Here is a 12834-nt window from a genome sequence, read left to right on the forward strand (position 1 = left end):
TTCTTGTGGGGACCAACAGGGACTTATGGGGACAACATGCCCGTCCCCACAAGTTTTAATGCATTTTTGAGGCTCAAAATGTGGTTTTAGTGTTAGGATTACAATAAAGTTATGGTGAGGTTTACGCTAAGGCTTAGGGTTAGACATTCGATTTTGATGGTAGGGTTAGGGTAAGTTGCTAGGGAAACCATTATGTCAATTAGATGTACTCACTAAGATATGAAAACAAGTGTGTGCCTGTGTGTGTGTGCATCTGCAGGTCTTGGGACCTGGAGGTGTAGTTCGGCTGGTCCATGGTGCTTTCATGTCTCAGTCTTAGTGACAGGAAGCAGGAAGTCAGTGCAAAAGTTCTCATTATAAGCTCAGGCAGAGTAAGCATCATTCATAGCTTTCCACCACTCATTTACTAGTAACAAGAGTTTACATGTGTCAGTGGAAACTTGACTTTTGGCAAGTCTTGTTTTGTCATTTTGCACAACAAATTATCGTCCATTATGTTGAGATAACCTGCCAGTGTTTCCCTCAAATATTACAAATGACATAAGAAAACATTTAATAAATCCAACTAAAAAGGAATATTTAAAACCAACAATAGCAAGATTTTTCTTTTTACTTTTTTTGGTATACTGAAAAAAGGAAATTGGGTGTTTGTTACATTAAAAACAAAATTACATGTTTAAATTAACTTGTAATTTAAACACAATAATTACATGCTTCTATGAACGTAATTAAATCATGAAGGATCTGTACGAAATTCAACAACTTAATTTGTCCTTGTTGAGAGGACATGATACAATCTAGTAAGAGTGGTTAGTTGCTGAACTCATGAAATTCACAAGATCGCACGAGATGTCAAACTGTAGGAAAATCACTGGCGTTATAAGAGGCAGACAACTACGACACACCACGTGCATGCTATTGCTATTTATTGTGGATTAACCTGTCAAGGACAAAAACGTACAAAAAAATTCTGCATCAAGCCTTGAAATCATAGCTTTCCTACTTTTGTTAAGTCTGGATTGGTGGCATGGTGGTTAGTGCTGTTGCTTTACAGTAAGAAGATCCTGGGTTCAAATCCACAATCTGGCTAGTTTGCACTGGTTTCTCTCGGGGTATTCTGGTTTCTTCCCACAGTTAAAAGTCGTGCAGTTGGTAGAGTTAGGTTAATTGATGATTCTAAATTACCTGTCAATGTAAGTGCAAATGGTTGTTTGTGACAGACTTGTGAGTTTTCTAGGGTGTACCCTGCCTAACAATTCAGGGTTATTTCCCAGCCCCCTGCAACCAGGATAAAGATAGGATGTTAGTTGTTGTAGATCCATTAAATTTTTATGTTAACCAGACTCTAGACTTTGTTGAACATTATGTAATATGAAGACAACATGTAGTATTTAAATGAGCAAGTAGTATTGGGGTAAATGTTATTTAATAGTGTTGAAATACAATGACAAAATTGTGAAGGATTAAAATATTCCAAGAGCTCAACTTACTTCATCTAAACATGTTTCAATCGTGTTTTATGAACACAAAATGCACAAGTTTATTGAATATGAAAAAGTTGTGTTGATTGAACACAATTGTTTAAGTTTCTGCCAAAGCAAAACATTTGTGTGCAACCAATGTCCACTATTGAATCGAGTAAATCCAACATGGCCTTTTTTTCAGTGTATAACGTCCCCTCTTCCTGGCCACCAACACTAGGCAATGCTAAGGTTCATGGACTTTTTTTCTTGTGGTGGGCTTAAATCGCCACCTTCATTCCACCCCTTACTTAATTATCCCCAAGCTTCCGGCTTAATTAAAATCAGTTCAAGGGTCTTCTCCTTTACCATTTACACACTAATGCATTACACTATCAGCATTACTCTTACCTTTCCAGGTGAACAGTCGGTGCCATCTGCCCACGGCATGTGCTGAGTCCTGCAGCCCCGCTGGGCGCCCTCTGGACTTGTGCACCATAGTCTTCGACACTGGGTCTGAGAACACACGAACACACACACACACACACACATTAAGAGTCAATGCTGGGATTCCAGGAAAAAAAATAAACTAAAAGAACAAGCTATGGCTCATAAATGTCATGTTTATTTCCCTGACTGTAAACAACTCCATTAATATACAGCATGGACTCAAGCCAGCAGACTTCCAATTTAGCACATTCTATCAAACAATATGCCTCCCTACACTAAATTTGCTGCATCAACAATTTCATTTGCCAGGTATTTCTAAGCCTGCGTGACCTTTTAGACTGAGTGAAAACCACAAGCCAAGAAACTATAGTGTCACATATTTAAAGACATTTCTGTATTATTAAACTGAAATGTCACTTTTTTAACTTAAATTCAAATTAAATCTGGCTTCACTTTGCTTGTGTTTCAGAAGAGAACATGTTAAACGTGGCAAGTGACTTTAAAGGCTTCAGAGTCATCCGAGAACCTCTGCTGCACTGAATCTCAACTCCCTCCGCTCCCCTCTGAGACCCCCACGTGCAACATGACAGTTCAGATTTGCACACCGAGTCCGCTTACCATATAAGGGCACACCTGCGTTCCCGGCCCAAATATCAATTCACACTGTTTATTGACATTGTATATCCGCCCGGGCAGCTGCTGCGAGAGAGCGTACGGTCTAGAAACGGGCTCATCGAGCAAGCACTCACCATATCCTGTGCTATTAAGAAATAAAAATAAAATGACTTAAAGAAAAGGGATAAAAACAAGAGAAACAAACAGACAGAAAGCACACTCAGTACAGCTGGAGTGGTTATTTTTCTGCACAAAAACATCTTGAAAAACGTCTTGTGTTGAACTAGCTATATGTGGTAAGTGGTGGGGAACTCAGGAAGTCAAGGATGGAGGGATACTATGCATTGCTTTGGAGGTAGGTCATTAAATATTATTACTCCAAGAGTTCTGGGTCTTTCTCAGTGTGTACGAGAGACGAGACCAGAGGGTGCAACAGCCCTGAGAAATGATGACAGTTTGACTGTGGCTACCAATGCACTGTGTGTGTTGGCGTGTGTGTGTTTGTGTAAACCTGCACAGTTATTAAAGAATATTTAGCCAGGTTTTAGGGGGTCATTTTTGCTACGTTTTCCCAGTTCTATTCCCCATGCATGTTTGGAACAATGATGAAGACAACAGTATGACATACTCAAGGAACTCTGTGATGTACTTCCTGCTACACTTGGACCACATCCAAGGGTTTGTGTTGTAATTAAGTGTGGGAGCCATCACATGTTGTTGAATCTTTACTCCATCCTCCTTACACTTGTTACTGTCATCGTGAGGCATGTTGAACCTGGAAGAATAGAGGAAAAAAACATGTTCAGGCATAAAAAAAAAAAAAAGCTATTTATATTAACAAGCAACAAATAGAGCATTTTCAAATGTCCCCACTAACTGTACTTCCATGGCCCTGCATGGCTCTGTTTTGCCAGTGTGGTTATTGCTTCTTGGCAGGACGTCAACTTCTTGATATGTTTTATTGTGCTTCACAAAGTGGCAGTGACAAATAGCAATTTGTGTTGTGTTTGACTGTACTTCATTTCTTCAGCAACATCTAAACAGCAATTCTATTTTTCTACTGTCACCATCTTATTGGCTTTGGGAAACTCATTCAAGGTTGCTATACAAAATAATGCACAGCATTTGTATTGCCTGCCTGTGGCAAGACTGGATAGAAAGATATTAAATTATATGAAAACTGAGAGAAGAATAAGTGAAGCATTCAAGCTCCTGCAGGGTAAACAAATGTGCTCCCGGTCGATGGTGGACAGGTACGGCATCACACTCCTTGTTGCTAAGCTGTCCGCCTACAACACCGAGCTTTGTCGCAAATCAGTCATCAAGCATGCTGCCCCAGCCTGATGCAGATAAACATGCAACCCAATAATAAGAAAAGGAGCATTTGTTTGAGATGAGGACTATTAAAGTCTGTAACAGTCTCCAGAGTAGAACGCTTACTCAGGACTTTGGACAGTGGAGAGTTTGCTGAAGGGCAAAGGAAACCAAGAAGTGGTTTAAATTCAATTCTGAGAATCCAGGTTACAGATTTTTTTGCTCTCAAAATGAAAAGCAGGGATACATTTTTTTATCCAGATGTGCAGAATTTATGGTATCAGCTGTTATAAATTCCTAGAAAGTGTTCTGAAGCTCTAGTGATGTGTAACTAAGAACAAAACCAAGTATTTATGACTGATGAAAAAACAAATCAGTGGAAAAATGTCAGCTGCTCTTACACATGTCCAAGTTCGTGGGCAATGGTGAATGCAGTACTGAGTCCATTGTCCTCACTGATGCTGCAGCTCCTGTAGGGATCACACACGGTCCCCAACTCTGCAAGTCCTGAATAAGAAGAAGCTCAGTTCATTTTCTTTTGTATTTATTTAATGTACATTTCTACTATAATTTGTATCACTCTGTTACAAAAAAAAGAAAAAGAACAAATATGCATTTACCTAAGGTGTCACACTTATCCCTCGCTCTACAGATGTCCTGCCTGTGGTGAAAACAAAGATAATTGATCTCGGTCATTGTTAGTCTACATTTTAGAATTTTGTCAGGATCCCTCTACATTTTTGGTTCACGGAATATTTGCATTTTGAAAAATGAAAGCTTCCACAATTCCTCTTGCACCTGGTGATTAGGATGGCAGTGTCGTGATGGGAGTGGTGGTTATCATCCAGGACGTTCTGACTCTGCTGCCAGATGCAGAAGTTCTTTAAAGTGGTCTGTGCATTAAATGAAATAACTGGACCATCCTGAGAAGGACACAGAAAAAATAATAAATTATAGGAACGTGCACCATGTTGTGGCGTGGAAGCAAATTAAGTATTCTTACCAGCTCGTTGTTTATTATAACTAACTTTACAATCACAATGTTAATCAGGTTTCCAATGCTGGGGTCCTTGTATATGGAAGACACCTGAAAAAAACAACAAAGACACAAAACGTGACCTCAAACCTAAAGAGAAAATCAATGTTTAAATTAAGTTGAGCCAGATTGGATGTGACATTGTATATTTAGTGCTAGTGGTTTTATGGGCTGCTTACTTGCAGTTTCAAGCAAGTACCAGAGATTTTGTTTGATTGAAGGATCAGCATGATAACAGCTTGAGCCCCTGTGGACAAGTCAGCCTTTCCCCAGACTAGAATATGGGTCATCGCTGCCTCCCCAGGACTTTCAGTTCAGCCCCAGATGCAGGCGGAAACTGGTGTTTGAAGTGGTCGAGAGTATGCAGCCTAAGTAACATACCTGAGCCTATTTTTTAACATTCATCAAAGCTGTCAGGCAGGCTATCCCTCAAGCTGCCCTCTCTTCCCCCGAGCCGTTTGAAAATGTTGTTTACCCCTGCCCTAAGGTGCCCTTTTACCTCCCTCAACTCTCCTCCAAAGGCTGACTGACTTGCAGCACAAACAGCAAACAGCAAAGAGGAACACGTGTGTACATTTAGTGCATCAGTGTGCACGAAGATGTCCTACTCTGTCCATATCTGCGCAAAAGATTTCTACCAACCAAACATAGAGATCAGAACTTACTATAGACATTAACGTGAGTATGTAGTGCTGTAGGTTGCTGCCGTGATGCTCCACCATTTTGCTGTCGGCCACCAGCATAACTTCAACAAAGCGCGGGTAGGAGAGGAAGCGCTTTGATCTCCTGTGAGGTCCTGAGTCACCGCTGCTATCATTTGACGGTCTAGCGCTAGCACTGCCATGCTGTGATCTGAGCAAAGCATTGCTGGCCAGGCCAGCGCTCAGTGACTCCAGGTCATTGAATACACCAGTACTGACCACAGGGACTGCTTTAATCACAGTGCTGACCCCAGCCGCTGGCCTTCTTTTCACCTTGTGTCTCTTATGTCTGTGTTTGTGTCCTAGAATGAGAAGCCAAAAGAAATGGAGCAAATGTAAATATACAAGAGTGCAGGCCTGAGAAGACTGGAAGCATATTCGCTCAAACAAGGCAAGGAATAATTCATTCTTTGTCAAGAAGATGTGTTTGCTATTAAGCTGAAGTCACGTTTAACTTTTAAATGATGGAGCTATATGAGATCTGGAAGTGGATATTGTCAAAATAAGCTCCCCCCTCCACTGAAAAGAGTTTGCTGACAAATGAACATTGCCTGAAGTGCCTTTTTTTTCTCTCAGAAAAAGGAGGAAAAGAGGGCAAAGAGTTCAGGCAAGGTAAACCTGGAACCCAGCCATAAAAAGAGTACACAAATTGCTGTGCACACATCAAACGAGAACAATCCAACAACTGGGAAGCATTTTTCTTTAACTCTGGAAAGGTTTTATGTCCTTAGATTACATCTGCTGAACTGCTGAGTCTTTTTGTTTTCAGATCATCCTTACTAGACCATTACCAATGTGTCACCATTTATGAGGGATGATTAATGAAGAGTGCTAAAGATCAATTTGCCGTTCCTAAACACCCGCAAGAAAGAAATGTAATCCATGTATATTTTTTTCACATTCAACTGAGAAGTATTTTGTAAAATATCATGTTAAAAGTCTTTTCTTGTATGATATGTTTACAGCATCCTTAGCTCCATCTTTGTTTGTATAGTTAAAAACTGTAGTCTGTTGGAGTGGCTAGTAACAGCTTCTTTTTGGTATGTCACATTGGATAAACTGAAGGCTACCACTGGATAACTTTCATACACCACTCTAACAAAAAACACATTTGCATGAGCGGTCATAGTCAGCTCACTGCAGTCAATCAGGGATCAATCTGTGTGCAAGCTGAAGGCTGGTCAAATGCAACAGCCAAAGAAGTTTGAAGCCTTTTGGCATTTTATGCCGTGTGAATGATTAAATATTAAATTCATATTTTGTCCCTGCCCGTTTTCTAATTCCTTATTGTCTTTTATCTTCTTTTTTTTTTTTTTTACTGATTTTGATCAAATCAAAAGTACATTGTTTGTGTGTGTGTGTGTTGTGTCTCCATTCTCAGTTCAAAATAAAAAGAATGGTCTACAGATTCAATAGCACTTTGTGCAAGGCTGAATGAATCGTGTCCAGAATAGCGTTTAGTCTCATTTATGTCACTTGAGGCTAAAATGAAAACACAAACAATCACTCAAATGGAGTGAGAGCAAGCATCTTCAGAAGGATCTCCAGCACACAAAGACAAACGATTTCCATATTTATTGCTTTTAGTTTTGATTATTTTACCGTTTCAAGTTGCCATCACTTATGTAAAAATTTACACTACATCTTCATGGAAGTAGGTCTACCAACTTTCTTATCAAAGGAGCAGAGGAAGTACAAGAGTCAACAGGAAGTTCAGCCAGTAAACTGAGATGAGGCGATATAAGTGTGAGCTTCCAAATGATTCTTCTTGTGCGAGAGCTGGAAAACCTCCTCATTACTGTACTGCAGCTGTGGGTACTGCACTGTGCAGGCTATAGCATGACATGCAAGCCAGGATAGTTTCATACTATACTTTAATCTTGTCATTACATCTCTGACTGTAGCCTATTTATGGCAGAATGTATTTTTTATTTAGATATAGAACTTTAATTACTTTAATATTTAATCAGTTGCATTATTAGTTTGATGGTGGGGTTTTTTTTCTAACCCTAACCCTGCCATTCGGGTTCACTTTAACTCTTTATGGTCATTGCACAGTCATACTTTCTACAGTACTACAATAAAATTTAAGTACTGTTCCACATTGGTGCCAAAAGAAATTCAAGCTGTAATTGCAATAAATAATATATGTACAAAATATATACAGTCATTTATGAGTCCAGGCATTCCTTCGGTTCCCAAAATCAACCCAACACTGAGGCATCACTGAAAGTTAAAAACAGTACAGCTCCAATAAAAATAATTCACTAAAAAAAAGAGGATTTACAAGGTTTAGTGACGTTAGAAGTTAGCAGGAAGTTATGTTGCTAGTTCCAATCTAGAAATGATGAGCCAGATTCTTATTAAGGTAGTTTAAAAAAACAACAACAAAAACCTAAATGTTCAAACTCTGCTGTCTATGGAGGACTAAAGAGCAGTGACATATAAACTATGCAGTGGTTAGCTACACAGCTATGGTTATGCTAATATAAATACATTAGCATGAAGGATGAGGGATACATTTTTCCTCAGTAAAGGTTTATGTTGAGGGTGCTCGATGGTCAGAGACACATACCATCACATGGCAGGAAAAAGACATGGAAACAGACCAAACTTCAGCTAACAGAGATTCTGAGAAGTTCCCATTCAAAAGACAAGGTTAGCTACTAATATATACCTGTGTGGTTTGGATTAGGTGTGATCTTCAGTATCAACACTGAAATCTTAGTCTACTTTGTCTCCTCTCCTCTGCTCGCTGCCTCACAAAGTGTATGTGTTTGTGCATGTGTGCACAATCCCCCTGTCAAACTGAGTATTCCCAGCTAGCATTAATTTGTCATAAAACTTCAACCGCCTGACAAGCACAGGAGGAAAAGCTTGGACCCATTTTTGCTGTCAGAAATGAACTATTCTTCTTCAGTGCGCCACAACGATATAGTTTTATGTATGGAATTCAACTCCATACAATAAGAAAAAAAAAAGCAAATGAAAGGAAAAAGAGGCCCCTCCCACCAATTGAAAAGTTGTGCTTGCATTAACCAGATAAGCAGCATATCATCCTAGAGGGCCTTAGTACAATTACTGTAATAGCTCACTGACTATTATATAATTGGTTCCTGTTACAGCTGATAGTGGAGACTTTAAATTTGAGTGATTATATCTGTGCAAACCAATTTAAAGGTCCCATGTACATAGTGGCACACAAATGTCAAAATTGCCTAATCACTCTGTCCCCTGTCGCACTAAAGCACTAAGATGTGCATTAACCAATTACATCTAACCAATATATACTGTTTCTAGACACTGGGAGGTCCATGCTTAGCAGCAGAAGTATGCCGTTTTGATAGAAAGAGGACACTGGGTGAGGGTTTACTAGAGCAGATATTTAGGTCAGCTGACTGGTCAAACACAGCACCTCAGTAGCAAGGTCTGGATCTGACGTTTTAGGTACAGAGCCGTGTCTGTTATATATCCTAATGGCATACATGCTTACTCATCATATAATGTACCGTACCTGAAGTGTCACAAGCTGAGGTCTCCTCAGTGGTCTGTTTCTTCGGTGCACTTTTCCTGTATACAATATGAGGTTTTGTGTGTTCCTCTTCATAGTGTTCTCCTTGATAGCTGTGAAGGGGCTCCACAAAATACTCCCCTTCTGGAGACCTGAAAGTGCCGAGCTGGGTAACAGAGAAGACACATAGGAGTTAGGCTACAGCTATCTATATTCTCTAAGTGCTTATAAAACCAAGGAGAATAATCTATATCTCGAGGATCTTTTAGTACTGAGCTCTGTGCAGATCACATACCAGTTTGTACTTAACGTAGGAATGTAAAAAAATAAGCAAAAAACAGACATAGCAGCTTTCAGTGGTAAAAACAAAGTACATTTGCATTCATGTTATAACAGAGGAAAGGTCTAAATGTGAGACCGTTGATGTCTATCAGGAAAACACTAAGACTGTATGTTCTTGGCAAGTATGCTGCAAACCTTGTATGCGTTTGGCATGTTTAGCATGAGTTGGTTAACTTAGAGGTCTAGGATGTTCCAGATAAGATTCGTGGACAGTAAAGCACACATATGGAGAACCATCATGAAAGCTTGAGGGGTAAGGTTGGTATAATGTTTGCTTGCCATATGTTTCTACTCCCAGATAATCAATGGTAAAATATATATATGGTATATCATAAGGAAAAAATGATTTGGCTATGTGTATTAGTATTTGATGCTGTTTGTTCTGCTTAGATTTTGTTTCTATTACTCTGCAAAGGCCTGCACTTGAACTTTTGTCTGGCAAGACAAAAGAGGATCTCACTACAATAAGTTATTTTAGAATGTACTGCAATGAAAGGCAGCATTGCCTGTTTTAGGATGGAGGTTTTGGATAAATAATAATATATGCTTCATAAATGTCAGCTCAGCCCCACAAAAGTTCCCTGCAGAGCAGAGGATTCAAAGCATTTTATGTTTGATTTGTCATTTGGGAACAAAGCTGGCTTATTACTCTTGTCTGTCACCTCACTGTGGTTTCTATGTATAAACTCCTCTGAGTGCACTTTTCCTCCACTACAAAGCATCACTCATCAGGACTCCCTCTTTAGGAAGCCTGGGAGCTGGAACAACTTCGTCTTAAAGACGTCACCGACTACCGGTGGACCAGAAAGAGACACAAATGTGGAGTAAACCTGAGTGCAGTCAGCCGACTTGGGCTCTTTGCAGCAAGCCACAACCGAGATTCTCGGTAAATGATCAGTTACTTACTTTCTGGATGCGCCCCACTACACGATCCTACCACGAATACAATTTTGAACAATTTTCAAAGTTTTATTTATTTTTTCTTAAATCAACTACAGCTTCACTCAAAAGTCTCCAAAACACGTACACAACTTTTTATGCCCTCATGCTGCAGAAGTAAAGTGAATGTAAAATGATCACGCGCACGACGAGTACAACCGCGCGTAAAAACTCACCAGTCCAGAGCACAGACTGATGACTGCGGCGTGCTCTGCATGTGCATTTACTTGTCCTTTGTAAAAGCAGTGCCTTAACTCCGTGTCCTCCTCCTCCTCCTCTCTCTCATCTGCTGCAAAATCCGTTACGTTCTCTCCTCGGGCTACTCCAAGTATTGTCACAGTGTAGAGAGGTGCGATAAATCCCGAATCCAACGTCAGGTTGAGGTGATAGTCCTGTCCGAAAGCAGATATCCTGTAGTGGATATTCGGCGAGGCCCAGTGATCCGTGCTATTGCCTGTGCCCTCATCCAAACTTCGCCTTTTCCTTTTGAAGTGCACACTGGTTGGAAACTTGTCACCGGCTTCATTCACTCGCACCGGTGTTACAACCTCATAAGCGCCGATCTCCTCGTTTACTGTGGAATAAAGGTAGAAGAATGTAAATGTGGTTTAAAAAAACAGTCTACTTACATTATAAATCAGTGGGTAAAAAGGTTTAAGGATTATTATTCTATCAAAGTTGTTTCTGTCTTGAAAATCTGTTGTTTTAGTCAGAAAACGATAGTCAGTGAACTTCAGGCATCTAAACGCTGCAAGTCATTCGACTGAATTCAAAACTCATTCATTCTCTGCCGTCAGTGTTAGAAAACAGCTGCATGAGAAATTTTAAGAAATGCGGGGGTTGTCACAGCAAAATACTTTACCCGTGCTTGAATTCAAAAGCAATGTCCCCGTAGATGCGACTACATTCAAGAAATCAGGGAATAGTAGGAACCCCAAGCCCCAGAAGAGCACATGCATGATTGTCCACGTTCAGAGGAGAGAGCCAGCCTGTATTCCCTTAGTAGTACTGTATTCCTGCGGTAACTCCGGGCTTTCCGCCTCCGGTCCGCCTGCCACATCCAATTTTATTATCCTAGACTCTTGAGTTGATGGTCTCTGGCCGATGAAGTACACTGCTGGGACGTGAGCGCGTCGCGGATTCCCTGACGAACATGCATACTGCAGAGAGGAGTGGGCTGCTCCAACACTCAACTGCGATGGGCTCCGCTTGCCCGTGAACCAACTCTCCCTAGCTTAGAGGGGCGGGATCAGTCTAATATAATATTATCAGTTGTGTTGTTTCAATCTATACCACCTATACTCAGAGAGAGCTGCCCAACTAATCTGACATAACGTGTAGACAACGTGTTGCGCAATCCAGCTGCAAATTTGCATCGTGACACAAAGTGACATACCGACTTTTATTGTTGAGTTAATCACGTTTCAGAGGGGTGGACAGATGCGCAGCAGATCGGTGACTATGACAGTGAGGTGGGGCCCATATAGGAAATGCCTGCCCTGGGGGCAAATGAGATAATCTTAGCTGTATACTTAGAAGTTCACGGGATCACAGAGTGACAAAATTCAAACTGGCAACCGTATACAGCCGTATACAGGCATTGCTTTAGGTCTTAAGTAGGTGATGGAAAAGGTATTGTCTGAGGACAGTGGTAATGGTTTCATTAGGGTAGTCTTGAAAAATCTGGGTCAGTCATCTCTCAGGGAGATATTCCAGAAAGATACTTTAACAAAATTACTCGGGCGTTACTGTAGTGCATAATCTGGATTCTGACATGTACTCAGGTAGATTACTCCATTTAGACTCATTTGATTGAAGGCATCTGTGCATGCTTCCCAGCCCACATAACCTTATGTGGTGATAACTGCTTGCAGCTGGCATATGACTTCACAGCTCATTTGTTGTGTGCAATCAACACACGTGGCCTGGAATGAGGCTATACATGAAACATTGGGTGTGCGGGTGCATAGCTGAAATTAAGCACCTCATATAGAATGCCTGTGTTGTTCAGAAGACTCTAGAGCGGCTCTTCCTCAACCTCCTCCGACCACAGGTACAACATGCCCAGGACCCACTACAGTTTGCATACAAGGCGGGTGTCGGAGTGGAGGATGCCATCCTGTACCTCCTACACAGAGCCCACTCACACCTGGATGGGGGAAAAGGCACGGTCAGGATCCTGTTTCTTGACTTTTCCAGTGCCTTTAATACCATCCGGCCCTGTATGCTTCAGGAAAAACTGAACAGGATGGAGGTGGACCCCTGCCTGGTCGCTTGGATCTCCGACTACCTCACCGACAGACCACAGTACGTCAGGCTGAAGGACATCACGTCTGACACTGTGGTCAGCAGCACAGGAGCACCACAGGGAACTGTGCTGTCCCCTCTTCTCTTCACCCTGTACACCTCTGACTTCGGCTACAACTCTGAATTATGCCACATTCAGAAGTTTGCAGACGACACGGC

The 12834-nt window shown here is 41.0% G+C and overlaps 1 protein-coding gene across 2 annotated transcripts in view; it reads right to left on the bottom strand.

Annotated features, from left to right (window-relative positions):
* The window catches only part of adamts9 (ADAM metallopeptidase with thrombospondin type 1 motif, 9), a 40726-nt gene extending 29177 nt beyond the window's left edge, over positions 1–11549 (bottom strand). For both annotated transcript variants that reach the window (XM_026168631.1, XM_026168632.1), the window contains exons 1-11: positions 11231–11549; positions 10545–10942; positions 9091–9253; positions 5541–5878; positions 4843–4926; positions 4638–4762; positions 4460–4500; positions 4241–4346; positions 3154–3300; positions 2529–2670; positions 1872–1976 (exon numbers count right to left, since the gene is read on the bottom strand). In XM_026168631.1, coding sequence (XP_026024416.1) covers positions 1872–1976; positions 2529–2670; positions 3154–3300; positions 4241–4346; positions 4460–4500; positions 4638–4762; positions 4843–4926; positions 5541–5878; positions 9091–9253; positions 10545–10942; positions 11231–11327 — 1746 coding nt within the window. In that variant the 5' untranslated portion in view covers positions 11328–11549. The remainder of the gene's footprint in view (positions 1–1871; positions 1977–2528; positions 2671–3153; positions 3301–4240; positions 4347–4459; positions 4501–4637; positions 4763–4842; positions 4927–5540; positions 5879–9090; positions 9254–10544; positions 10943–11230) is intronic.
* Positions 11550–12834: the final 1285 nt, after the last annotated feature.

Source organism: Astatotilapia calliptera, chromosome 5 (assembly GCF_900246225.1).
Source record: "Astatotilapia calliptera chromosome 5, fAstCal1.2, whole genome shotgun sequence".
NCBI classification, from domain to species: domain Eukaryota; kingdom Metazoa; phylum Chordata; class Actinopteri; order Cichliformes; family Cichlidae; genus Astatotilapia; species Astatotilapia calliptera.